This window comes from Leopardus geoffroyi, chromosome D4 (genome assembly GCF_018350155.1).
Source record: "Leopardus geoffroyi isolate Oge1 chromosome D4, O.geoffroyi_Oge1_pat1.0, whole genome shotgun sequence".
Classification (NCBI taxonomy): Eukaryota; Metazoa; Chordata; class Mammalia; order Carnivora; family Felidae; genus Leopardus; species Leopardus geoffroyi.
Window position 1 is genome coordinate 93,782,493 of NC_059342.1, and position 22,916 is coordinate 93,805,408.

The 22,916-nt window shown below is 63.7% G+C and overlaps 3 protein-coding genes across 7 annotated transcripts; all 3 read left to right on the forward strand.

Annotated features, from left to right (window-relative positions):
• Positions 1 to 260: 260 nt before the first annotated feature.
• On the forward strand, positions 261 to 4,080 carry STPG3 (sperm-tail PG-rich repeat containing 3). 5 transcript variants are annotated; one of them, XM_045469177.1, is made up of 7 exons: positions 261 to 372; positions 1,148 to 1,280; positions 2,042 to 2,199; positions 2,316 to 2,450; positions 2,556 to 2,644; positions 3,300 to 3,590; positions 3,719 to 4,080. In XM_045469177.1, the coding sequence occupies exons 3-7, from the start codon at positions 2,097 to 2,099 to the stop codon at positions 3,995 to 3,997; spliced, it is 897 nt and encodes a 298-aa protein (XP_045325133.1). In that variant the 5' UTR covers positions 261 to 372; positions 1,148 to 1,280; positions 2,042 to 2,096; the 3' UTR covers positions 3,998 to 4,080. The 5 variants fall into 5 exon arrangements, with proteins under 5 accessions (XP_045325133.1, XP_045325132.1, XP_045325131.1 ...); XM_045469176.1 differs by lacking the exon at positions 261 to 372 and adding an exon at positions 567 to 930; XM_045469175.1 differs by lacking the exons at positions 261 to 372; positions 1,148 to 1,280 and adding an exon at positions 1,797 to 1,932 and having other exon boundaries at positions 3,300 to 3,600.
• A 2,219-nt stretch (positions 4,081 to 6,299) lies between these two features.
• NELFB (negative elongation factor complex member B) lies at positions 6,300 to 16,483 on the forward strand. Its single transcript, XM_045470446.1, has 13 exons — positions 6,300 to 6,626; positions 6,971 to 7,134; positions 7,355 to 7,454; positions 8,121 to 8,351; positions 10,465 to 10,650; positions 11,291 to 11,403; positions 11,955 to 12,057; positions 12,277 to 12,372; positions 12,600 to 12,742; positions 12,855 to 12,961; positions 15,464 to 15,605; positions 15,762 to 15,870; positions 15,984 to 16,483. Exons 1-13 carry the CDS (start codon positions 6,525 to 6,527, stop codon positions 16,128 to 16,130), a joined length of 1,743 nt encoding a protein of 580 aa, XP_045326402.1. The 5' UTR covers positions 6,300 to 6,524; the 3' UTR covers positions 16,131 to 16,483.
• Positions 16,484 to 18,134: 1,651 nt separating this feature from the next.
• On the forward strand, positions 18,135 to 20,948 carry TOR4A (torsin family 4 member A). The gene is made up of 2 exons (XM_045470447.1): positions 18,135 to 18,704; positions 19,472 to 20,948. The coding sequence occupies exon 2, from the start codon at positions 19,509 to 19,511 to the stop codon at positions 20,757 to 20,759; it is 1,251 nt and encodes a 416-aa protein (XP_045326403.1). The 5' UTR covers positions 18,135 to 18,704; positions 19,472 to 19,508; the 3' UTR covers positions 20,760 to 20,948.
• The last annotated feature ends 1,968 nt before the right edge of the window (positions 20,949 to 22,916 follow it).

The window sequence follows — 22,916 nt, forward strand, 5'->3', positions numbered from 1 at the left end:
TCTTGCTGCCCCCAGGAGGCCAGCAGCCAGCTGAAAAGTAGCTTCCCCACCCAAGCCCACTCCTGAGACCAGAGGCTCTGGAAGCTTCACAGCATCGTGGGAAGCCTCGTCCGGGGGTTTCTGAGCTTCAGAGCTGTTGCGACTCCATTCTGGAGAGCCTTTCCCCTGGAACTGGGCACTGTCTTCCATTTTAAACAATTCCTGATTTGATTTTATTTTGTTGTATAGGAATGACTTTCCAACTATAAAAACAAAGGAAGGTACCAACCAAAGAAGAAATGAGCAGATTCTAGTACCTGTTGAAAAAAAAAATACTCAGAGGCAGACTACGAATTGGGAACAAAGATTGCAACGAGTGTTGTGGACAGACATGTACGAGTATAGAAACTTTATAAAACAAAAACAAGAAAAATTAGTGCAATGATAGAAAAATGCCCATGTCACGAACATCTTAAGACCCCAGAGTCTATACACAGAAGACCGAACCTGAAATAAACACGGCTGAGGTCTGACGTTGGGAGTCTTTGATGCTCATTGCCAGCAAGGTCCCAGGCACTGTCCAGACAGCACCTGGAATACATACCACACCCATACAAGACACTACGATCTTTGACGGGGCGCTTCCACTCGTAGGAATCTATCTACTCCAAGGAATGACTGACATTGAGCTGAAGACGTCTGTGCTGTGTCACCCATCACAGTAACAGGTGTTACAGGGAGCAATCAGAACTAACCCAAACGTTCAGTGCTTTGTTAATAAAGCTCCCCCTACAGCCACTGTCAATTATGCTCTCAGGGAACACTGTACAAGGGAAGGGCCCTGAGCACAGGTCATGAGCCCCTCACCCTAAGGAAACACACGTTTCCTCAAGCAAGTCTCCATTTGTCCGTCTGTCCCTCCATCTGGAGCACCTCTGGAGGCCAGGCAGGGTCAGTGCTGGATGGGAGGGATCAGGAGAGAAAGAGACTGGGTCTAGGTAGGGTGGGCCTGGAGGATAAGATGTTCCTGACTGGGCCCTGTCTGTACCGATTAGGTCAAGAACAGGGCTGGGGCTGACAGGCTGGTCAGTTGCAGAGGGCACAGCAAGGGCCATGGTGCCCAAGCAGGCTCGCGCTCATTTGGGCTTATTGTTCCTTTGCATTTCAGCCTGAGCAGCCCCGTTCATCTGTGACACCTGACAGCCTCTGTGCTCCTAAGCGGAAGCCGGGCCCCCACATCTCCATACTGCCTGGCACCCGCGTAGCCACCAGGCAGCTCCAGTCCCAAGACAGCCTCTACGGTCAGCATGGTTCACCCAGGCCCACCTGCCATTACTTTTCTTTTTTGAGGCTGGGTTTCCAGCAGGAGCCCCTCCTCCTCCAGAGAGTTTCCCTGGATCCCTCCACCCTACCCCCCTACTGCCTCATTCTGGATGGCACTGCACAGCTGGGCATCCCATAGCACCCACCTCGCCTCATCCCTGTGCGGAGGCCTCGGTCCTCCCAGAAGGCCTGCTAAAGTGGACCCGGGCTCTCCAGGGGACCCCCCATTCTATGAGAGGAGAGGGTTGGGATAAGAAGGGAGAAGAGAGGAAATGAGGCCAAGCCAGGAGTCACTGGGGCCGACTAGGGGTCCTCCCGGCCAAGGCTGACACCAGGGTGACCCACCTGGCAGGCCAGGGGAGGGGCCCCTCAGAGGGGCCCACTGGGGAAGTCCCTCCAGGGCTGGGCAGTGTTCCTTCTCCAAGGAGTCCCTGGCAACGGAGGCGGGGGGTGCCCATTGACTGGCCACTGAGGTCACAGAGCTCTGAGGTGTCCCTGGGGAAGGGAGCAAGACACTTTGAGGATGAATTTTGACCAGAAGGCTGTGAAATTCCTGGCAAATTTTTACATCAATGGAGGCAAACACTGGACCCATGGCCCCCTGAGGCAGAAGACACTTGTGCCATACCAGTAACTTCCCAGGGAGCCGTGGGTGGGCTCGGGTGTTTGTGTGTGGGGGGCAGCCCAAATGCAGTGGCCGTTGGACTGGTTGGAAGGTGCTTATCTGTCTCCCTTATAGGCCCAAGGCCTGTGTCTTGTTGCTGGGCCCCCCGCCAGGGGCCGCCTGGGAGGAGATGTGGACCCCTGGAGGGCAGGAGTTCCCACCTGGCCTCGGGATGCAAATGAGTCCCCCCCAGGAGCGTCCCCCTATCTGCACCCAGAACCTGAAGGAGCTGTGTGAGTAAGGGTCCTGGCTACCCCCTACCTCCGTCTGGTCTGGGGAGGCGGGCGGGGCTGGGGGTGGGGGGGAGGCGCCTGCGGAGACTCTAGGCCCAGAGCTTGCTTCCTGCCAGTACTGGAGCGGCGCCCACCCATCGTGACCGACCTGCAGATCCCCGGCCCCACCAAGTACCAGGTACCCGATGCTTCAATACGCGAGTGCTCCCCACATCCCCACTTCAGCATCGGCCGCAAGCACTCCTCCCGCGGTGCGTGGCCCCTCCCTGCGCCCCTCCACACCGCTCGCCCCCTACCCTGGGAGTGGGGCTCCGGCTACTAGCCTTCCCTCCCCAACCACGCTGCCGCTACTGCAGAGGGCGGTGGCCGCAGGGCGTGGCAGACAGCGTGGTTCCAGAGCGAAAGCCCCTTCACACAGAAAGTCGACTTTAACCAAGAGCAAAAGGTGGAGGGCCGGCAGGACAGGTCCTGTGGGGCGGGCTGGAAGATGGGGGCCTGAGAGGGGCGGAGGCCGGCCTGGGGGCGTGTCGGAGGAGGAGCCTGTGGGGGCGCGGAAGGGGATCTGCGAGGGGCGGGGCTTCTGGGGCGGGGGCTGTGGGCGCGGGCCGGAGGAGGGGTCTGTGGGGCGGAATTGGCTGGTGGGGGCGAGGCCTGTGGAGAGCGGGCTGGAGGAGGGGCCTTGGGGGGCGGGGTTTGTAGGGCGGGCGGGAAGGGGGCCCGAGGGGGCGGGGCCTGTGGGGCGGACGGGAAGGGAGCCCGAGGAGGCGAGGCCTGTGGGGGCGGGTTGGAGGAGAGGCCTGCGGGGGCGGGGCCCGTGGGGGTGCGCGGAAGGGGTCCGGGAGGGGCGGGGCCTATGGGGCGGGGGCTGTGGGGGCGTGTTAGAGGAGGGGCCTGCGGGGCGGGTATGGGCTGGTGGGGGCGAGGCCTGTGGAGGGCGGGCTGGAGGAGGGGCCTTTGGGGGCGGGGCTCGTGGGGCGGGCGGGAAGGGGGCCCGAGGGGGCGGGGCCTGTGGGGGAGGGTTGGAGGAGAAGCCTGAGGGGGCGTGGATAGGGGACCTGTGGGAGGGCGGGAGGGGCCTGCAGCAGCCTCTTTCCCCTCAGTGGCCATCGCCCGCGGACTATCAACCACTCAGCCGGCCTGCCTGCCCGGCCTTCAGCTTTGGGGGCCGCCGCCCCGCCTCCAAGACAGTTGAGGCCCGCTCCCGGCCGGGGCTGCTGTGGGCCGGGGGTGCGGGTTACCGTGCCCAGCCCCGGCTCCAGGCCCCTCCTCAGGCCCCGGGGGGCGAGAAGCGCCCAGGCCCCAACACCTACGAAGTCTCTCCTGGGTGCCGGCTGCAGAGCCACCGCCCGCCCGCCTTCTCCATGAGCCGTTCACCTGCGTTCGCCTCCTGGGTCAGCTCCTGTAAGGAGGCTTCTGATGACAGAGGCCAGGCCCTGGGAGCAGGACGGGGGACTCAGCCTGTGGGGGAGCTGGGAGCTGGCGCCGCAGCTTGGGTGTGGCTCCCGCCTTCTCTCTGCAGCCCACACTCCCGGCCCAGCTGCCTACCATGTGGAGGATTGCTATAACTCGCGCTTCCCCTCAGCACCTGGGGTGGTCATCCAGGGCGTGCGAAGACCCAAGCGCCATGACACAGGACCCTTCTGCACGCTGTAGCCCCTGCTGGGCTCAGCCGGCCGGCCGGGTATCCACGGAACCCTGGTCTCCCCGGGGGGTGGGGGGGTGGGGTGGGGCCCAGTTTGGCCTTCTGACTCTCTGGGCGCCTCTGATGCCCCCTCCTGGCCGGCCAATCCCTCTGTGAGCTGCGGACAGCAAGGAGAGCCCAGCCGGAAGCCCTCACCTGCCCACCCCCTTGCCACACAGAGATGCTGTCGGTTCTTTCCAGCTCTGTTGTGTCTTTCGTGAGCTGTCGCACGGATGTGGCCTGCTGCAGACCTGCCACGTTTGGCTTTCCTCAGCCAGGGGTCTCCCTTTGCTTCCCCTTCAGTGCTCTCTTCTCTAGGGTGGGTGGGGTGGCGGCCTGGGACTTCCTGGCGGGGGACGGGGTGGGAGGGAGACCTGTGGGCAGTACAGAGCACCCTCATCTAGCTGTGCCACCCAGCAGACTGGTGCAGCTGCCAGCCCACCCAAAGCCTGCCCAGCCACCAGAGAGGACCCAGGGGACCAGCTTGCCAGGGCCTGGCTCTGCATCCTTCAGCTCCTGACCAAAGACCTATGAACTTGCCTGGGGCTGTGCAGGCCACGCCACAGCCAACAGACGTCCTGGGCCTTCACTTGTTAGGGCCCTGCACTTGCCCACGGCAGCAACCTGCCCTTCTACCCAGGGGTTGTCGCCAAGAGTGCCTCCCTCCAAGGGCCTCACTGCAGCTGGTGGTGACTGCACCAATTCCTCCGGGGATTCCCCCCTATGCCACCCAAGTCCTGGGCCAGAGCTTGACCCCTTCAAAAAGGCACTGCAGCAGCTGCTCCTGTGGTGTGGACATCGCCCCATTCTGCAGGGGGGCCAAGGCCCAGGGGGTCTGAATGCAGCCCACCTGTGACCTCTTCTAGGGCTTGAGTGCCAGCACCCCTGGGAATCGGAGCAGTGGGACTGCAGATGGCCGTCCTAGGGCCCTGGGCTGACCGGCTCAGGCAGCAGGCAACAGAGACAGAGCTGTGAGAGCCCTGGTCTTGGGAACGTGGCTCAGGGGGCTCTGCTTGTTGCTGCACCACTGGCAACCCCTAGTGCTCAAAGTCAGAAGTGGGGCTAGCGGGAAGGATGGAGCAATCCCCTGTAGCTGGGCTGAGGAGGGAGGGCTTCCTGGAGGAAGCAGTAGAGGAACTGACTTTTAAAGATGATCAAGGGGCGCCTGGGTGGCTCAGTCGGTTGGACGTCCGACTTCATCTCAGGTCATGATCCTGCGGGTTCATGGGTTCGAGCCCCACATCGGGCTCTGTGCTGACAACTCAGAGCCTGGAGCCTGTTTCAGATTCTGTGTCTCCCTCTCTCTGCCCCTACCTGGCTCACGCTCTGTCTGTCTCAAAAATAAACATTAGAAAGAAAAATCAAGAGTTTGCTGGGCAATGTGAGGGAATTTCTAGCAGGATAAACCTCAGAAGCCAACGCACACAAAAAGGGAGAGGGTGTGATGTTTGGCGTGGCCAAGCTTGGGAGGATACAGGGCTGTTCGGGTGAAAGGAGGTGAACTGGTGAGGTGAGGGCCTGCAGAGGGCTGACTGCTGGGTCCAGGGGCTTGCACACTTAGCAAGGAGGAGCCGAGGGAGGGTGCAGACCAGGCAGTGGCCACTGACTTCGTGTCAGCTTCTTGCGCTGCAAGGGACAAGGGACACCATGACAGCTGAAACTTGAATTCGCAGTCAGGATGGACACCTCAGCCTGAGGGCCCACCACCTTGGGTGAACTTGGGGTTAGATGCTCATGGTGATGAGTATAGCCATCCTTGGTCATGATACCACTTTGCCCCCAGGTCGCTTCCTAGGTCTCTGTTAGGCACCTCTGGAGGCACACTTAGATTTTAGTCGCATTTGCAGCAACCCTGTGCTGTGAACTTCATCCCTGTCCCGGTTTGGCAAGGAGGGAGCCAGGTTCCAGGGAGAGAGAGGGTCGAGCACCTGGTGAGGCCCAGGGGCAGGGAGCTTCCGGGGTCGAATGCTCCTTTCCTTGAAGCAAAACTATTTTCACAGTCAAAAGGCTGCTGTGAGGTCAACAGCAGGATTGTTCATGGTTATAAACATAAAATATACTTGGTTAAAATGTCAGTGCTGAAATTCGTAAAGCAGGCCAACCCCGCCGGCAGCACCCCTTCTCCGGTGTCCGGCCCCCTTCCCCGGTTCCCCCACCCTCAAGTGCCCCGCAGCACCCCGCTGTGCCCCCAGAGGAGGATGAGGTCAGACGCAGCACACGCCTCGAGGTCCGGCCGCAAAAGAGCGGCGGGCTGGTGCCTCGGGGTTGGGGTGGGGCTCAGGTGGGCGGGATTCCCGTCGACAGCCCGCGCCGCGCCAGAGCACAGCTTCCGCTCACGTCCTCTGAGCTTGGAGCCGGGCGCGACGCCGCTCCCAGGAACCTCTGCGTGGCGATCGCAGTGTTTCCCGGGGACCGGTCGGTCGGCGGACCCGGCCTCGCAGGGCGGAAGTGGGCGGCTGCGGTGCCCGCGGAGCCGCGCTGCGGGCGGGACCTGGCCGAGCTGGAGGGCGCCGGGGAGCGGAGCTCGGGCGGTCCCCGAGGCCCGAGCGAGCGGACTTCGGGGGGACCTGCGGCGACCGCGCCGGCGCCAGGGGAGCGCGGCGGGGATGGGGCGCCGAGCCGGGCGGGCGCCGGGGCCTCGGCCATGTTCGCGGGGCTGCAGGACCTGGGCGTGGCCAACGGCGAAGACCTGAAGGAGACGCTGACCAACTGCACGGAGCCGCTCAAGGCCATCGAGCAGTTCCAGGTGGGCCCCGGTGGGGAGGCCGGCGATCTGGGCGTGAGTCCTGCCGGAGGCGCGGGGGCGCGGGGGAAGTGGGCAGATGTCCAAGGATGGAGGAAGCGGGTGCCCTGAGCTGGTTCCCCGCTGATGGACATCTGGTTGGGTACCGGGGTTTGCCGTTATGTATACATATACCCTGGTTTGCAACCAGGGCTGCTGGGAGGCATCCTTGCCTTCTTAGGTACTCAGGGCATCCGGGGTGCTGGCCAGGTGTAGCAGCGACCTGAAGTTTCTGTTGTAGCCTCCCCATGAGCCCAGCCCCAATAAGTAAAATCGACCCCCCCACCCCCCGGCCTCTGTTTCCTCAGACAGAGAATGGCGTGCTGCTGCCCTCCCTGCAGTCGGCCTTGCCTTTCTTGGACCTGCATGGGACACCTCGGCTGGAGTTCCACCAGTCGGTGTTTGACGAGCTTCGGGACAAGCTGCTGGAGCGGGTGTCCGCCATTGCCTCAGAGGGGAAGGCTGAGGAAAGGTAGGTGGGCAGGTGACATGTGCAGGCCCCTTCCCAGCCTTGGAACGGACTCAGCAGCACTTAGCGTTCCCTTGGCGACACACCCCCGCTCGAAAAGGGGGCCTTTACTCGAGTGCCCCGCCCGTGGAAACCTATACCCTTATCTGTCATCTGTCTGGGGACAGACAGCTGCTTCAGACTGGGTCCTGTGCTGCTCCTTTAGTCACACGAGCCTTTCCAGGTACAAGAAACTGGAAGATCTTCTAGAAAAGAGCTTTTCTCTGGTGAAGATGCCGTCCCTGCAGCCAGTGGTGATGTGTGTCATGAAACATTTGCCCAAGGTAAAAACCGTGGGCCCACATGCTCAGGGCGCTCTCTGCACGAGCCCTTACTTGGGGACATCGTGCATGTGCTTCGTCAAGCTGGCACCTTAGCTCTGGGGGGGTCTCGTGAGCAGCCTGCCCAAACCCCGAGCAGCCCTGGGGCATGTTCTCTGTGCTGGCTTTTCCCTGACAAGCCACACGGAGACTGATGCCTGGTGTGTGAATTGGGCTGTGGGACCCATGGCGACTCGGCAAGAACTGTCTGTGTTCAGCTTGGCTGCTTACATCTGCTGGGGCCTGGGGTCCGGTCACAGGCACCCCTGTTGGTGGCTCTGGGTTGAGGTGGTTTCTGCTGGGGGAGCTGAGGCCTTTTTTTATTTTTAATTTTTTTTTAATTTTCTTTTTTTTCAACGTTTATTTATTTTTGGGACAGAGAGAGACAGAGCATGAACGGGGGAGGGGCAGAGAGAGAGGGAGACACAGAATCGGAAACAGGCTCCAGGCTCTGAGCCATCAGCCCAGAGCCTGACGCGGGGCTCGAACTCCCGGACCGCGAGATCGTGACCTGGCTGAAGTCGGACGCTTAACCGACTGCGCCACCCAGGCGCCCCGCCTCCTGACTCGTCTTGAGGGAGATCCCTGGGGCACAGGTGCGGCTCACAGGTGGCCGATATGGTCCTGTAGGTTCCGGAGAAGAAGCTGAAGCTGGTGATGGCTGACAAGGAGCTGTACCGGGCCTGTGCCGTGGAGGTGAAACGGCAGATCTGGCAGGACAACCAGGCTCTGTTTGGCGACGAAGTTTCTCCGCTGCTGAAGCAGTACATCCTCGAGAAGGAGAGTGCGCTTTTCAGCACCGAGCTCTCCGTCCTGCACAACTTCTTCAGCCCTTCCCCGAAGACGAGGCGCCAGGGCGAGGTGGGGCACGGGGCCCCCTGACCACCCTCTTTCCCACCCCTGTGCACGTTTCAGTCGTTCTGCCCCTGGGAGGGGTGGGCTTGTACGTGTGGTTGGGGGTCTTTGTGATGTGGTGCCTAACGTGGACCTCTCTGGTTTTATGTCCTTGGTGCTCTGGGAGTCGGCAGGCCTTTCCGGTGAAGTTCATTGTGTCGTCCTTTGGCTCTGGGAAATTTTTTTTTTAAAGATTTTATTTTTAATAATTTTTATTTTTATTTTTTTTTGTTTTTGTTTTTGTTTTTTTTTGAGAGGGAGAGAGAGCACGAGTGGGGGAGGGGCAGAGAGAGAGGGAGACACAGAATGTGAAGCCGAAGCAGGTTCCAGGCTCTGAGCTGTCAGCATAGAGCCCGATACGGCACTCGAACCCACAAACCGTGTGATAATGACCGGGGTCAAAGTTGGACACTTGACCGACTGAGCCACCCAGGCACCCCTAGAGATTTTATTTTTCAGTTATCCCTGCACCTAATGTGGGGCTCGAACACACAACTCTAAGATCAAGAGTCCCGTGCTCTTCCACCTGAGCCAGCCAGGCGCCCGTCTTTTCTTTCTACGTCGGATTCGTTCCTCACTCTGACAAGCGAATGTTTCTTGAGTTCTGATTTCCTGCCATAAGTGCCTGCACCCTTCGGTGACTCTGGGGGTCAGGCTGTTGGCTGGGGCACCTGCAGTTTGTAAGGGAGCAGATGCTCCACAGTAAATGTCACATGCTGGGCACCCAGAGGAGTGGAGGGTCAAGGCATGAGGTCCCAGAGCAAGGCAAGGCAGAGCCGGGCAGCTTGGGTTCTGGGGGTGAGGAAGAGGAGCCAGGCTGGGGTGTGAGCACAGGCTCTGAAGGGGAGCAGGCTGGCTGTGTGGGAAGGTAAGGCTGATGTGGCTGGAACCAAGAGCCAGCAGGTGAGTGTGTGTGCGCGCGGCGGGGGGCGGTGAGCTCGGGAGGGCCGGAGGCCACCATGGACACTTTGGCTTTTCCCAGTGAGTTGGGGGGCCACTGCAATTGCCTGACGTGCTCCGGCATGATGGCTTAACGGCGGAGGCCACCAGGCCCGGGTCGAGTGGTGCGGGGGCGTCTTGCTGGTTCTTTGTTCAGCTTTCTCGCCTGGGGTTGTGCGTTTGGTTGAAGTGGGATCTGACCTAACGCTTTCTCCCCAAATCTGGCCAGTGGTTGTGGTGATACTTCCTGCCTGTGGTCTCTTCCTGCTCTTGTCGGCCTGGGTCCTTCCCACCTGTGCGGCCTTCACCACTGCGGGGGCGGGGGTTGTAGCAGGTGTGTGTGGCACCCACGGTCCTCACGGTGTGGGTCGGCCACTAGGGCCACGGCTCCGTGCCCAGCGGCCTGCGCCTTGCCTCCTGTTCGCGGCGAGGTGGGCCTGGGCTGTGGTCAGGGCAGGCACGTGTCTGCCCTCGTCCACACCGGAGCTGCCCGCGTGCTGAGATGTGGGTCGTGCTCCGGGTCCGCTCTGTGCGTCAGGGTCCCTGAGGCCTGCTGAAGAGGCCTCGCTGGGGGCCCTCGAGGTCGCCTGGCGGGCGCTCACTGCTTCTGTCCCTGCTCCCCCCTGCACGCACCGTGTACAGCCTGGTGGCTTTTGGGGCGCTGTGGCGTCTCTTACCCCAGCTCGTCCTGTCTGCTTCCCACCATCAGAGCAAGAGGCCTGCCTCCTGCTCACGGTCGCGCGGTGAGCCGTGCTCCCTCCCGCTGGTGGAGGCTGCTGGAGACTTCCACGCGGGGTGCGGGCTGCAGAGGCGGGTGGTCCCTGCCGAGGAAGGGGTACAGGTGCTCGACATGGGAGGACGCAGGGAGCAAGGCAGCCCTGGCGGGGCCACAGTGGCCAGCGTCTCTCAGCGGTGCCCCAGTGTCGTGTGCCAGCTGATGGGCAGCCCTGGAGGCTGGGGTCCTAGGCCGATGGGCTCTCAGGGTCTGTGGGATCCAGGGTTGCCACCACCTGACGCAGAGCTGGCGTCTTGTGACAGAGGAGACTCTGGGTCCGGCCCGCACAGGAAGGAGTAGAGTCGGGCTGGGGCGGTCCTGCCCCCGTGGCTGTCGTGACCCCGAGGCGCGGGTCTCCTCCCCCAGGTGGTGCAGAAGCTGACGCAGATGGTGGGGAAGAACGTGAAGCTGTACGACATGGTGCTGCAGTTCCTGCGGACCCTCTTCCTGCGGACCCGGAACGTGCACTACTGCACGCTGCGGGCCGAGCTGCTCATGTCCCTGCACGAGCTGGACGTCGGGGACATCTGCTCCGTGGACCCCTGCCATAAGGTGGCGCCCGCCCGCCCCGCCCCCTTCCCTCCGGCTCCTCCCCTTCCCTCCGGCTCCTCCCCTTCAGGGCTCTGGCCGCCCACCCGCCCACCCACCCGGCCACGAGCCCTGTGCCAGCCCCCACACCCCCTCTGCCGCCCAGGCTTAGGGGCACCTGAGTCAGAGCCACCGGCCCCGCGTCTGCCGTATTCGCCTGCTGTTTGTTCCCCTGCTGTAGCCTTCTCTGGTCTTTCCCGGGCCACTGTCCCTCCCCTGCTCCAGAGCCCTCAGGGGCCACTTGTGTGCTCCAGGCATGGGGCTTTCTGTGCCGCTGTTGTCTCCCGCGCGGATGCTGTGCAGCCCCAGACAGCGTGAGGTCCGGGGGGCTGTGCGGCATCAGGGTCCCGCAGTGGGGGCTGCCAGGGAGACCCCCTTGAGAACAGAGCACAAATGCTGCCTGCTCCGAGCACCACCCGGCCTGCTGGGCATGTGGGACCTCAGGCCTGTGCGCCTTTGCGCCGTACCGGCCAGACCACGTGAGGCTGCGGGTCCTGTTGCCGACGTGAGGCTCGGGGTGGTGGCTGCAGCTGAGCGGTGACCACGGGAGCCGTCTGGAGGCCGCGGCCTCTGACCACGTCCCGGCTGGGCTCCCTCCCCACAGTTTACCTGGTGCCTGGATGCCTGCATTCGTGAGCGGTTTGTGGACAGCAAGAGAGCCCGAGAGCTGCAGGGGTTTCTTGACGGCGTGAAGAAGGGGCAGGAGCAAGTCCTAGGGTAAGGGTCGGCCTTGCGCCGGTGCCCCAGCCCCCAGGGTCCTGTCCACAGGTGTCCGGATGAGCAGGCTGTGTCTGCAGTTGCTTCCAGTGTGGTTTAGAGCTGCCTTGGCGCTCGTGCACACGGCTGAGACCTGGCTGCTGGGGCCGAGGCTCTCAGAGTTTCGGTGAGCCGGGGCCTGACTGCGACCGGGGTGGGTGGTCAGCGCCGTCCCGGGGCCGCTGTGCTGGCGGGACCGGCTCTGTCGAGCTCTCTTTTGCAGCTCTTTCTCTCTGCGACCATCTCTGTGGGGCCCTCGTGAGCTTACGGCGTCAGGGGCAGGTCCTCAGAAGCAAAACGGGGGCCTGATTTTTTAAAAACCTTTTAAAGCCCTTCAGTATTTTGAGCAAGTTAAGGATAAGTTCCGAACATCAAGTTTTTGTGCCGAGGAAGCACAGGGCGGGCGGGTGGGTGGGCTTGCTCTGCGCGGAGGGGCCTTCCCCCCCAGGACAGCGGCCAGGGCAGCCCGCCCGTGGCCGCGCCATGTTGACGCAGTGTGCTCATCCTCACAGGGACCTGTCCATGATCCTGTGTGACCCCTTTGCCATCAACACCCTGTCGCTGAGCACCGTCAGGCACCTGCAGGAGCTGGTCGGCCAGGAGACCCTGCCTAGGGTGAGCGCGGCGGCTGGCTGCACGCCGCCTTCTGGGTGGGTGTGTGGCCAGGCCCGTGTCGGCCGGACGACAGCACTTCCGATGGGCAGTGGGTGCCGTGGGGGCTGCGGGGGAAGCCGAGGCGTTTGGCCATGGCATGAGGACCCTGCCGGGCAACGAGTGATTTCAGTGGAGGGGAGCCTTGGGTGAGCACGTGCTGAGGCCTTCGTTTTCCCACAGGACAGTCCCGATCTCCTGCTGCTGCTCAGGCTGCTGGCGCTGGGCCAGGGGGCATGGGACATGATTGACAGCCAGGTCTTCAAGGAGCCCAAGATGGTAACAGGACGAGGGTGGGATGGTTTCCACCGCCTCCTCGCCTCCTCGAGAGGGTCTGTGGGGCCTCGGGAGATCAGCAGGGCGGGGTCTCGGGAGGCGGGAAGGAGGGACAGGCCCTCAGGCTGAAGTCCCAAAGGGTAGATGCAGGCAGGCGGGCGAGGGGCGGGGTCCCTGCAGGACAAAGGTGGGGCTGTGCCCGACCCGCTCCTGGGTCTTCTCTGGCGTAGGAGGCGGAGCTCATCACCAGGTTCCTGCCCATGCTCATGTCCTTCGTGGTCGACGACCATACCTTCAACGTGGACCAGAAGCTGCCGGCTGAGGAGAAAGCCCCGGTCACGTACCCGAACACGCTCCCGGAGAGTTTCACCAAGTATGGGCCCCGCGGGCACGGGTGGGCGTGCCGCGCCCCCGCCCCCCCCGGCTCCCCACGGAGGCCGTGCGGAGGGCGTCGCCCAGGGGTGACCCGTCCCTGCCGGGCGCAGGTTCCTGCAGGAGCACCGCATGGCCTGCGAGGTGGGGCTGTACTACGTGCTGCACATCACCAAGCAAAGGAACAAGAACGCGCTCCTGCGCCTGCTGCCGGGGCTGGGTGAGTGCGGGCAGGCCCCGTGCCGGGCCCCGGGCTGCTGCCCTGTCCCAGCGCTGAGGGGCTGGCTTGGCGCGCTTCTCCGTCTTTGTCTTCTGGAGGTGGTTTTGGTGCCGGGGTGGGGGCGACTCGGCTTGGCGGTTTCACGGACACCCTTCGCCATTGTCACCGTTTGTGAAAGCATCTTTTTGGCTGTGGTGGAAAAGCTACCATGATTTGCCCCTAACTGGCGAGGGAGGTGGAGCCCCTCAAGGCCTCAGACGATTGAGAGAGCTCACCCCCGACGGTCTCTGGCTACGTGGGGCCAGGGGGCCGGTTGCTTCCCGGTGGGGCCCGAGTGGACCCCTTCAAGAGTAAGCCGCAGGTGGAGGCAAGGAGAAGGGTGTTGGGGAGCACCTGGCCTTCCCATGCTTGCCCAGACCCAGGGGCCTCTGCTGGCTCGGCTCATGTCTGGGGTGTTGAGGCTGCTTCATAAGGATCCTGCGCGTTCCCGGCCAAGTGCATTTCTGGATCACTGACACGTCTGAGGGTGGTGCCCGTGTTACATTTCCCGTGTTTTCTTTAGGAAGGAAGCTATTTGTGCATCTTACCTCGTATCTAGTTTCCATGTACGTGAACAGCACGAACTTATTTTCTTCTCGCTCTGGAGGCCGGAAGGGTGAAGCGAGTGTCCCGGGGCTACAGGCAAGGTGTGGGCGAGGCTGGCTCCTTCCGGAGGCTCTGGGGAGAATCTGTCTCCTGGTCTCCTCCAGCTTCTAGGAGCCGCCTGCATCCCGGCTCCTGACTTGGTCTCGCGGTTCACCCTTCCAGCTCCTCCCGCCCGCACATCCCTCTGAGTCTGGCCCCCTGCCTCCCGCCTCCCTGTGATGCTGTCGGGCCCACCTGGGCATGCGGTGTCGTCTCCTGTCGTAGGGCTTCTTTCCACATGAGGTAGCACGTCCACATGTAGACGTGTCACAGGGCCACAGGGGCTGGAGCCTGGAGACTTCCAAGGGCGCCGTTTGGGACTGTCTCATCGTTCCAGTTCGTTTCAGTACCTTTGTGTCTTTCTCGCGTCTAACGGTGTCAGCTAGAAGCGGGCTGTCCTGCCTGCGTCGGGAGCATCCGGTGAGGGAGGGCTCCTCCCTCCCTGCCTCCGACACCGCGTCGGTGTCTCCCAGCCACGCGCTGCTGCCCAGGGCGCTGGGACTCCGATCTTCCCTTGTGCTCAGGATGGGTACGCTGTCCTCTTCTGTCGTTACCGGGTGCTAGTAAGATCAGATGTCAGTTTTAAAAATTCCTTTCTGTTTATTTTTTAGCTTTTTATCGTGGGGGTTTTTGATGACGTTACAAGCAAAGAGCACAGCGTGGTGAAGCCCAGTGCCTCTCACCTGCTGCATGGGGGTCCGTGTGTGCCGCTCGTCCCCCGGATGATGGTCTGGACGTAAACCCACGGAGGACTTGACAGGTGTCTCTACAAAAGAATGGGGCTGTGGTCACATCTGGGTCCAGGGCCCGACGGTGGCCACGGGGCTCTCGTTGTCACGTGACATTTGATGTGGGTGGTTAGTTCAAGTCAGGGCTCCAGCTAGCGTCTCCCCTCCACCCTCGTGTCCCCTTGCTGCCTTTCGTGTTTCTCCTTGTCTGGAGGGTTCTGTGCGAAGGGTTGGAACCAGGGCATTTGTTTCCCATTAGGGACTTTGCTGGCAGTGTTCCCTGGGGTGGGCGACCGTGCCCTTGCCTGAGTGTCCTGTAAAGTGCCCCCGGCCGTGAGGTCAGCGGGGGCTCTGGTCACATGTGGCGCGGGCACAGCCCGGCTGCATCTGATGGTGCCCGGGCCTCCCCGTGGCATTCAGTGGCGCCTGGGGCTCAGATAGTGCCATGGTCACAGCTCCCTGTCAGCACCAGCACTTCTCTAGTGGCTGCTGTGGCACTTGTGTCCCCATGTGTGTCCCCCCCCCCACCCCGTGACCTGCTGCCTTCCAGCTGGGTCGTCGGCCTTGTTTGCTGTGCACTCTGTCTCTGGTCATCAGTGAGATACGTTGGTAGTTACCTTTGCTGATTATTTTAGGTTGGTTTTTTTTTTTAATTTTTTTTTTTTTTTTGATTATTTTAGTTTGAGTCCGTGGCTTCAGAAAATGAAAATCTTTCCTTTTGTTGTCTTTCTTCTAGAACCACGTAGCTCGCAGTCCGGTAGAACTCGGGGGCCGGTGCCGTGGCACTTTCCTGTTTCTTTTCTAGTTCCAGTCTGTTCAGTTTCTCCCTCTTCTCGAGTCCACTTAGTCCAAAGTCCCTTGGCCATGGGGCAGAACCACGGGCAGCAGGCTCGCGTGCCCTCCCCACGCCGACCCTCATCCCCACAGCCCTGCTTCTCCGCCTCTGTGGGGGCGGCTGGCCGCCCCGGTTCTGGCTGCAGGAAAACCGGGCACCCCGTCCTCAGGGGGTGCTGCTGCTCCGCGGCCTCCCCGTTGGCCCATCCAGGGGCGGGGGCGGCGGGCTGAGTGGGGCTGACACCTGTGTTTGCAGTGGAGACCTTTGGCGACCTGGCGTTTGGGGACATCTTCCTGCACCTGCTCATGGGGAACTTGGCGCTGCTGGCCGATGAGTTTGCCCTGGAGGACTTCTGCAGGAGCCTCTTCGATGGCTTCCTCCTCACGGCCTCGCCCAGGTGCCCACCCCCTGCCTGCACCCTGCGGGGCTCGGGCGAGCTTGCAGGCCGAGCTTGCGGCACCTCCGGGCGGGTGGGGGCGGGGGGGGGGGGGCCAGGGGGGAGGGGTCGGTTCTAGGCTCCGCCCACCCGCCGCGCTGCTGTGGCCTCTTCCAGGAAGGAGAACGTGCAGCGCCACGTGCTGCGGCTCCTCATCCACCTGCACCACCGGGTGGCCCCGTCCAGGCTGGACGCCCTGCGGAAGGCGCTGGAGCCCACGGGCCAGGTGGGTGCCCTGCCTCCCGGGCCTGTGCCGCCCGCCCCGCCCCCATGCGGCCCCGGGGGGGTGGGGTGGGGGGGGGTGGGGCTGCCCCGAACCACGCACTTTCCCCCCTGCAGAGCGGAGAGGCCGTGAAGGAACTTTACTCTCAGCTCGGTGAGCGGCTGGAGCAGCTGGAGCACCGGAAGCCCAGCCCGGCCCAGGCCGCTGAGACTCCGGCCCTGGAGTTGCCCCTCCCCGCCGTGTCCACTCCGGCTGGGCTCTGAGCCTTCACCTGGGGCTGCTTGGGACTGGGCAGGGCCCCCGGTGGGGCCGTGGCCGTGGCCGGCCAGGAGGAGCTCCCCTGCCATTGCAAGCACGGGACCCCGTCTCTCCTGGGGGCCGGCGGGCCGCTGGGGGGGCTGGGGCTGGCCGAGCGGAGCACCCCCCACCCTGGGACCTCCTGCACGTGGGGCCCCCTTCTGCGCCTCCGCCTCCCCACGAACTGGGTCCTGGGACGTGTGTGTGGTCCACGGGAACGGGATCGTGTTTTCGCTCCTCGCGGGTCCCCGTCTGGTTCTGTGGAGCACAGCTCTGGGTCTGCTCTGCCCCTCCTGGCCGCTTGAGCTCATTCCAGGCCGTGGAAGCTTCTGGCTGGTTGCCGCCTCGTGTTGTGGGAGGGGAGGCAGATTGGCAGTAGTTGGAATTAGGAAAAAGCCACCTGTTTTCCATGGGGCGAGGGTGGGAGAGGGACACGTGCCGAGCCAAGGGGGAGGGGTGGGCCCAGCCTTGTTGGCACCGACGGGCAGAATCATACAGTGTGCTGAGTCCCCCATCTGCAGAACGAACCTGGCTTCCGAGGAGCGTCTGAGTGTTTCAGCCGGGACCGGCTGGCTGACCCAGAGCCCCACAGGCAGGAAGTTGCGCCCCATGTAGCAGGTGGGGCTGAGGAAAGCCCAGGCCACCGGCTGGCTGCCTCAGTTTACCCTTGGAGGGGTGTGCTCCCTCTTACTCAGTCGCACCCGCACTTGGCCAAGTGAGGGACTGTTGCACAGTGAGACTTTGACTTGTGTAAATAAAAGGTGTTTGGGTAAATCCAGGGGGTGTGCTGTTTATGGGCATCCCTGAGGGGTGGACGTAGCATAAGTAGGCAGGTATCTTCTTAAAGACATTTCTGCTTTGGGGGCCACGGTCTGGATGCTTGGCCCTGCCCCTGGGAGCAGGGGGGAGACGTCTGTGGGTGCACGTGCTGAGGGGTAGTCCCTTTCCATTTTTTCCTTAGGAAGCAGAGATTCAGGCAGGACCCCACCCCCACGCCCCTATGCTGGGATCGTGGGGTGTGGGGACGGCCTGGACAGTGTCCTCCCCCTCCCCCCCCCACTGGCCCCAGGAAGGCCCGAGAGTACTGCCAGGCCACATGGTGGGTAGGGGGCCCAAGGCCGCACGCACCTGCCCCGCACAGAGGAGGGCAGCCGGTCCTGGGAGGCAGGCCCCAGGGCTGGATGGGAGGATGGAGAGAAGCAGTGACCCTGCCCGAGGGCACCAGACTGAAGGGCAGGCAGGAACATGCATCACCAGAGGCCTGGGAATCCCATACCTGGAGACAATGGGAACTCTCCAGCCCGTGACCAACACTTCCCTGATGCACGACGTGCCTGGTGCCACTGTGAGGCGAGGAAGAGTTAGGAGAGGGGACAGAGTCAGTGTGTGGGCAGAGGGAGGCTAAGGGGGTGAGCTCGAGGGACCACAGGCAGGACGGCCGAAGGGCTCGGGAACTGAGGGAGGCAGCACCAGACTAGCCGGACTGCTTGATGGGCCCAGTCTTAGGGAGGGCTGCAGACGGGTCTGGGCCCAGGAGAGGTGCTTCTGGGCCTGGAAGGGCCCAGCTCCGTCGGTCAGAATGAGAAGAGCAGAAGGTCATTCAGGAAGGCCGACTGTGCAGAGATGGACTAGGGCGGGGGGCAGGGCCACACAAGCCCCCACCTGCCACTTCTTTGCCTAAGTCCTTTGTTCTTGGTAAATTGTTCTTGGTAAATTTGCTCCCTGACCAGGACCCTGAGCTACACATGGGGGTCTAACCCCAGGGCTAGAATTTCTGTTCCAGTGTGTTATCCTTGGGATGGGAGGGCTCTAGGCTGGGGGTGGGGGTGGGGGGTTGCAGGGGAAGAGGAGAGGGAGATGGGATGGAGCCCCAGTCCCTGGGAGGGGAGGAGGGGAAAACGAAATGACCCCAGGTTGGGGTCAGGAGGGGAGGGGAGGGAGGTGGGGGAGAGGGGAATAGGAAGGGACTGGGGGCACCCAGCTGGACAGAGGGGCCCGGCCCACCCTCTCTGCTCTTGCCCTCCTCCGCTCCATGTGGGGGATCAGGTGCCAGTGCCCCTGGGGAGGCAGGGGTTCCTTGGAAGCTAGACTGAGATGCAGGTGTCTGTGGGATCTCTGGGGAGGGGATGCCCCAAGCCTTGCCAGGTGACCTGGGCCTGGACAGCCAGGAGGGCTGCAGGGCTGAGGAGGGTGGGTGACCCGATGGCCAGCCAGGGGACCTGGGCCAGCCAGCCAGGCTCTCGTCTGGCGCCTCCATCCAGCCTAAGTCCCGCCCACTTGCCACACCCCTGACTCACTTCCTCTGCACAGAAGCGGAAACCTCCCCAGAGTTTCCTCCCGACCTAAGGCTCCCGGGACCTGCAGGTGCTGCTACCCCTCCAGGCCTGAGCTTGCCAGCCAGGCCCCTGACCCCATCGGGACCCTCGACAGGAAGCTGGTATTTTCTGTGTCCTGAGTTGCGGCCTCAGCATCTGGCCTCTGCAGGGGGCTGCCCTGGGTGGGCTGGGGGCCAGCAGGAACTTAACCTGACTCAGCTGCAGGTATGGGGTGGGTTGGAGACCAGGGCATCAGTCCTTTCTTCAGCTCTGTCTCCTCAATGGCCCTTTTCCTCCTCTGGCTCTTGTCTCTGCACCCCACCCTACTAGTGTCTGGGGGCTCTCTGCTGCCACTCCATGTGTGTTCACTGGGGTGCAGGGAGGATCCCTGTTTTGGGGGGTGTGGGGGGTCGGAGGCCTGGGCCCATTCTCAAAAGCAGAAGTTCCTGATCGACCCTCCCCCCCCCCCCCCCCCCCAAGTGTTCTTAAGTGCGCGGGGGATGTCTCTGGATTCTGGTGGTGCCAGGGTCCCTGCTCCCCTTGGTTCCCACTTGGGATTCAGAGAGCCCCTGGCGCCTGGCAGGCCGAGCTGCGGGCGGGGCGGGCGGGGCGGGCGGGAGGGAGGGAGGGATGGGCAGCGGGGCCGGGCCTTGACCCTTCTTTACCCCTAATCGGCGCCAGCTAGCACCGACTTCTCCAGGAAGCCGGGTGGTTGCCCGATAAGCTGCGCCCTCCCCGCGCCGCCACTTCCTCAAGGCCCGCGGCTGTTCCTGGGAGGACCCGAGAGATTTGCATGGGGCCCTGCGGGGAGCCGCTTCCTGGTCAGCGGGGAGAGGCCGGCACCAGGAGTCACCCTTCCCCCCCCCCCCCCCCCCCCCCCCCCCCGCGCTCCGCACTCCCTGGGGACCTCCCAGAGGAGGGACGTCGCTCCAGGGAAGGGTCCCAGTCGGCCATGCCGACTCCTGGAGACCCTCCCCATCTTCCTGTTGCAGAGAGGGCGACCTGCATGCGGAGCGCCGCCCCTGCGCCATGGACAGCGGCCAGCCCAGTCTGGAGGCCGCGGGCCCCGGCGTCCCCCGCCCGAGCGTGATCGCGCCGCTGCGCGCAGTGGTCCGTCTGCGCCGCCGCGTGTGCCTCCTGCGCAAGCGGCGCCCCCAGCCGCCCGGCTCGGGGTCGGCTTCCGCGTCGGGGGCGCCGCACGCTGACCCGGACCAGCCCCGGTTCTTCACCTTCGACGGCCCGGAGCCGCCGTCCAGGACGCCGCGCAAGAGGCGCCGACGCAGCCGCGTGGTGCTCTACCCGGAGACCTCGCGCAAGTACCGGCCTCACGCGGAGCGCCGCAGCCGCGCGCAGCGCTGCCTCCTGCTGCTCGTGGCCATCGTGGGCTTCCAGGTGCTCAACGCCATCGAGAACCTGGACGATAACGCGCAGCGCTACGACCTCGACGGGCTGGAGAAGGCGCTGCAGCGCGCCGTGTTCGGGCAGCCGGCCGCCGTGGGGCGCATCGTGGCGCTGCTGCGGGACTACCTGGCCACGCACGTGCACAGCCGCCCGCTGCTTCTGGCGCTGCACGGGCCCAGCGGCGTGGGCAAGAGCCACGTGGGTCGCCTGCTGGCACGCCACTTCCGCGCGGTGCTTGAGGACGGCGCGCTCGTGCTGCAGTACCACGCGCGGCACCACTGCCCCAAGGCGCGCGCTGCGCAGGACTGCCGCGAGGAGCTGGCCCGGCTGGTGGCCGGCGTGGTGGAGCGGGCCGAAGCGGAGGAGAAGACCCCGCTCGTGGTGCTGGATGAGGCGGAGCTCCTGCCCCTGGCGCTGCTGGACGAGCTGCACGGCTTCCTGCAGCCGCAGCGCGCCCACCACTTCCGCAACGCCATCTACGTGCTCCTCAGCAGCGCGGGCGGCGCGGAAATCACGCGCTTCGTGCTGCAGAACGCGTCCCGCGCGCTGCCCCCGCGCCCCGACGGCGCCCGCGGTGCTCACGGCGACTGGGATGCGGTGGCCGCCGTGCGGGCCGAGGAGGAGCTGCGCGCCGGCCTGCGGGCGCTCCTGGTCCGCGAGCACCCGCTGTGGCAGGCCGCGGCCATCGTGCCCTTGCTGCTGCTGGACAAGCGGGCCGTGGTCAGCTGCTTCCGGGACGAGATGGCCGGGGAGGGCTTCTTCCCGGAGCAGGCCCGGGCCGAGCTCCTGGCCGCGCAGCTCAAGTACTACCGCGTGGCTGGCCGCGAGTTTGCCGTCACTGGCTGCAAGCAGGTGGTGGCCACGGTGAACCTCTTGTAGCAGGGGCCCGGCTGGACACGGCGGACGCTTGTGGGCACGAGGGGACATCTCGGGGACATCTCGGTCGTTGGTGGTAGTAGGAGGGAGGGGACCCTGTGGATTTGCCTGGGGCCCCTAATAAATCTGTTTATAGCCCCCACCGCCCTCCCTAACCCGTGGTTCACGCTGGGAGGCTGGTGGGGGTGGCTCGGCTCCGAGCCCCCACTTCGAGTCACAGTTCCCCCATCAGTGCCCCCAGTCTGCCACCTCCCGGCCCTAGCCCACATCCCTAAGCACCTGCTGTGTGCCCCTCCTCGCAGGCATCGGTACGGAGGCTGTATGGCCTCAGAGAAAGTAGCTCCCAGGGTCACCTAGTTGGTCCCCTGCGGCTGGATATGGCTGCAGCAGCCATCAGACACACACACACACACTCTCTCTCTCTCTCTCCCTCCCTCTCTCTCTCTCTCTCTCTCAGTCTGCGCCGCAACCCCCTCCCCACCCTGTGGGACCAAAGTCCTGGGTGCTTCTCCAGCCAGGAGAAGGGCATGGACTCCCCGGATTTCTCCCGGACTCTGGGGCCCAGGAGCTCCCTGGGAGGCAATAGGGGGGATGGGAGTCCACACATAATGAATTGATCCATTGGAATCCCCTGAACGCTCTGGAAGGTGGGGGGATCTCGCGGTGCCAGCGGTAGATGGCAGGGCCCAAGTTGGGGGGGGGGGTGGCGCTGACTTCTCCGATCCCCCTGCCCTGGCCACCAACTGGCTTCAGGTCGCTGACTGGGGGAGGCCCGTAGGTAGAGATCCTTTAGACTCGACCGCAGAGGTTTCCAGACCCCTGTCGCTTTTCGGGCGCGGTGGGCGTTGTTTGTGCGCGGGCGGGGGGGGGGGGTGTGCTCCTGGAGGGCGGCGGTCGCGTCCAAGCGACCCCCACTCGGTCTCGCAGCCCCGCGTCCCCCGCGCCCTGGGATGGCCTCAGTGCTGCCGCCCAGTGGCCGCGCGTGTCCGCCCGGGCCGCGGAGGTCGCGGGGGCGTGTCCCGCGTCTCCCTGTCGCCCGGGTCCCCGCAGCAGGCCCAGCTCATCTTGGAGGAGGGCACACAGAGCCCGAGGGCCGGGGACACGTGCACACACGTCATCGGCGACCCCGGCCTCGGCGAATCCCAAAGGGGGACCCGGGGAGCAGAGGGAAGGGCCCCGCAGAGGCGAAGCTCGAGTTGACTGGGCGCCGGGCTGTGCGGCACCATCCCACCCCCACCCCGCGTCTGAGCTCAGCATGACCTCTGAGCCCCGCAGACCTCAGAATCATCCCAGGCCGGCTCCCCAAGGGCCCCGCGTGGCGGGAGCCCCCTCACCGCCCATCCATTCTGGCCCTGGGGGCCGTCTGCGGCCCTGGGCCAAGGTCAGCCCGAGGAGGGGGCGGGGGGGGGGGGGGGGGACGCTGGCCAGGTGCCGCGGACCTGCGGCCCCGCGCCCGGGAATCAAGGGCAGAATGGGGCCAGGCTGACCCAAGAGGCTCTGAGAACTGGCGGGAAGGGGGGAGGGGGGAGACGCTTGGGAAGCTTTGTTCCTCAAGGAGGTTGGGGGGGGGGGGTGGCCAGCTCTGTCCACCAGATCCCACTTGCTGGGCAGCTGGGGACAGGAGCCCCATGTCTCTAAGGCCGAATATATGACAGGAGCCTGTGTCCAGTGCCGAGGTCCGAGGTCCCCGGCGCCGCTCCTGCTTCCGGTGCGTGGAAGCAGCGCCTACAACGCAGCGACAGACTTGAACTTCTCCGACTTTGTTTTGTGCCTTCTAGTTGTCCTGCCTTTTTACGCCTTGTTTATTTTTATTTGGGGGCAGTGGTCCCCCTGAGCACACGCCGTCCCATCTGTGTCCTCTCACTCGACCCTCCATACCAGACATTATGTTTATGTTTACTCTTTGTTGATGTTTAAGTTTTATTTTGTTGACTTATTTATCAACCAGCTCCCTCTTTTCTCCATGCTCTGTAATTCCCATTCGGTGATAAATGGGTTCCTGCCGGACTGTTTCCAGGATGAGGGTCAGCAGCACACTGTCCGGTGGCCTGTTAGTCTTTGGAAGTCATGACAGCTGCCGGGACATCTTCTTTGAAGTTATTTGACTCCTTCTTGGGCTTTTTTCCTTAGAACTTGATGTTGTCAGATTCTTGGGGAAAC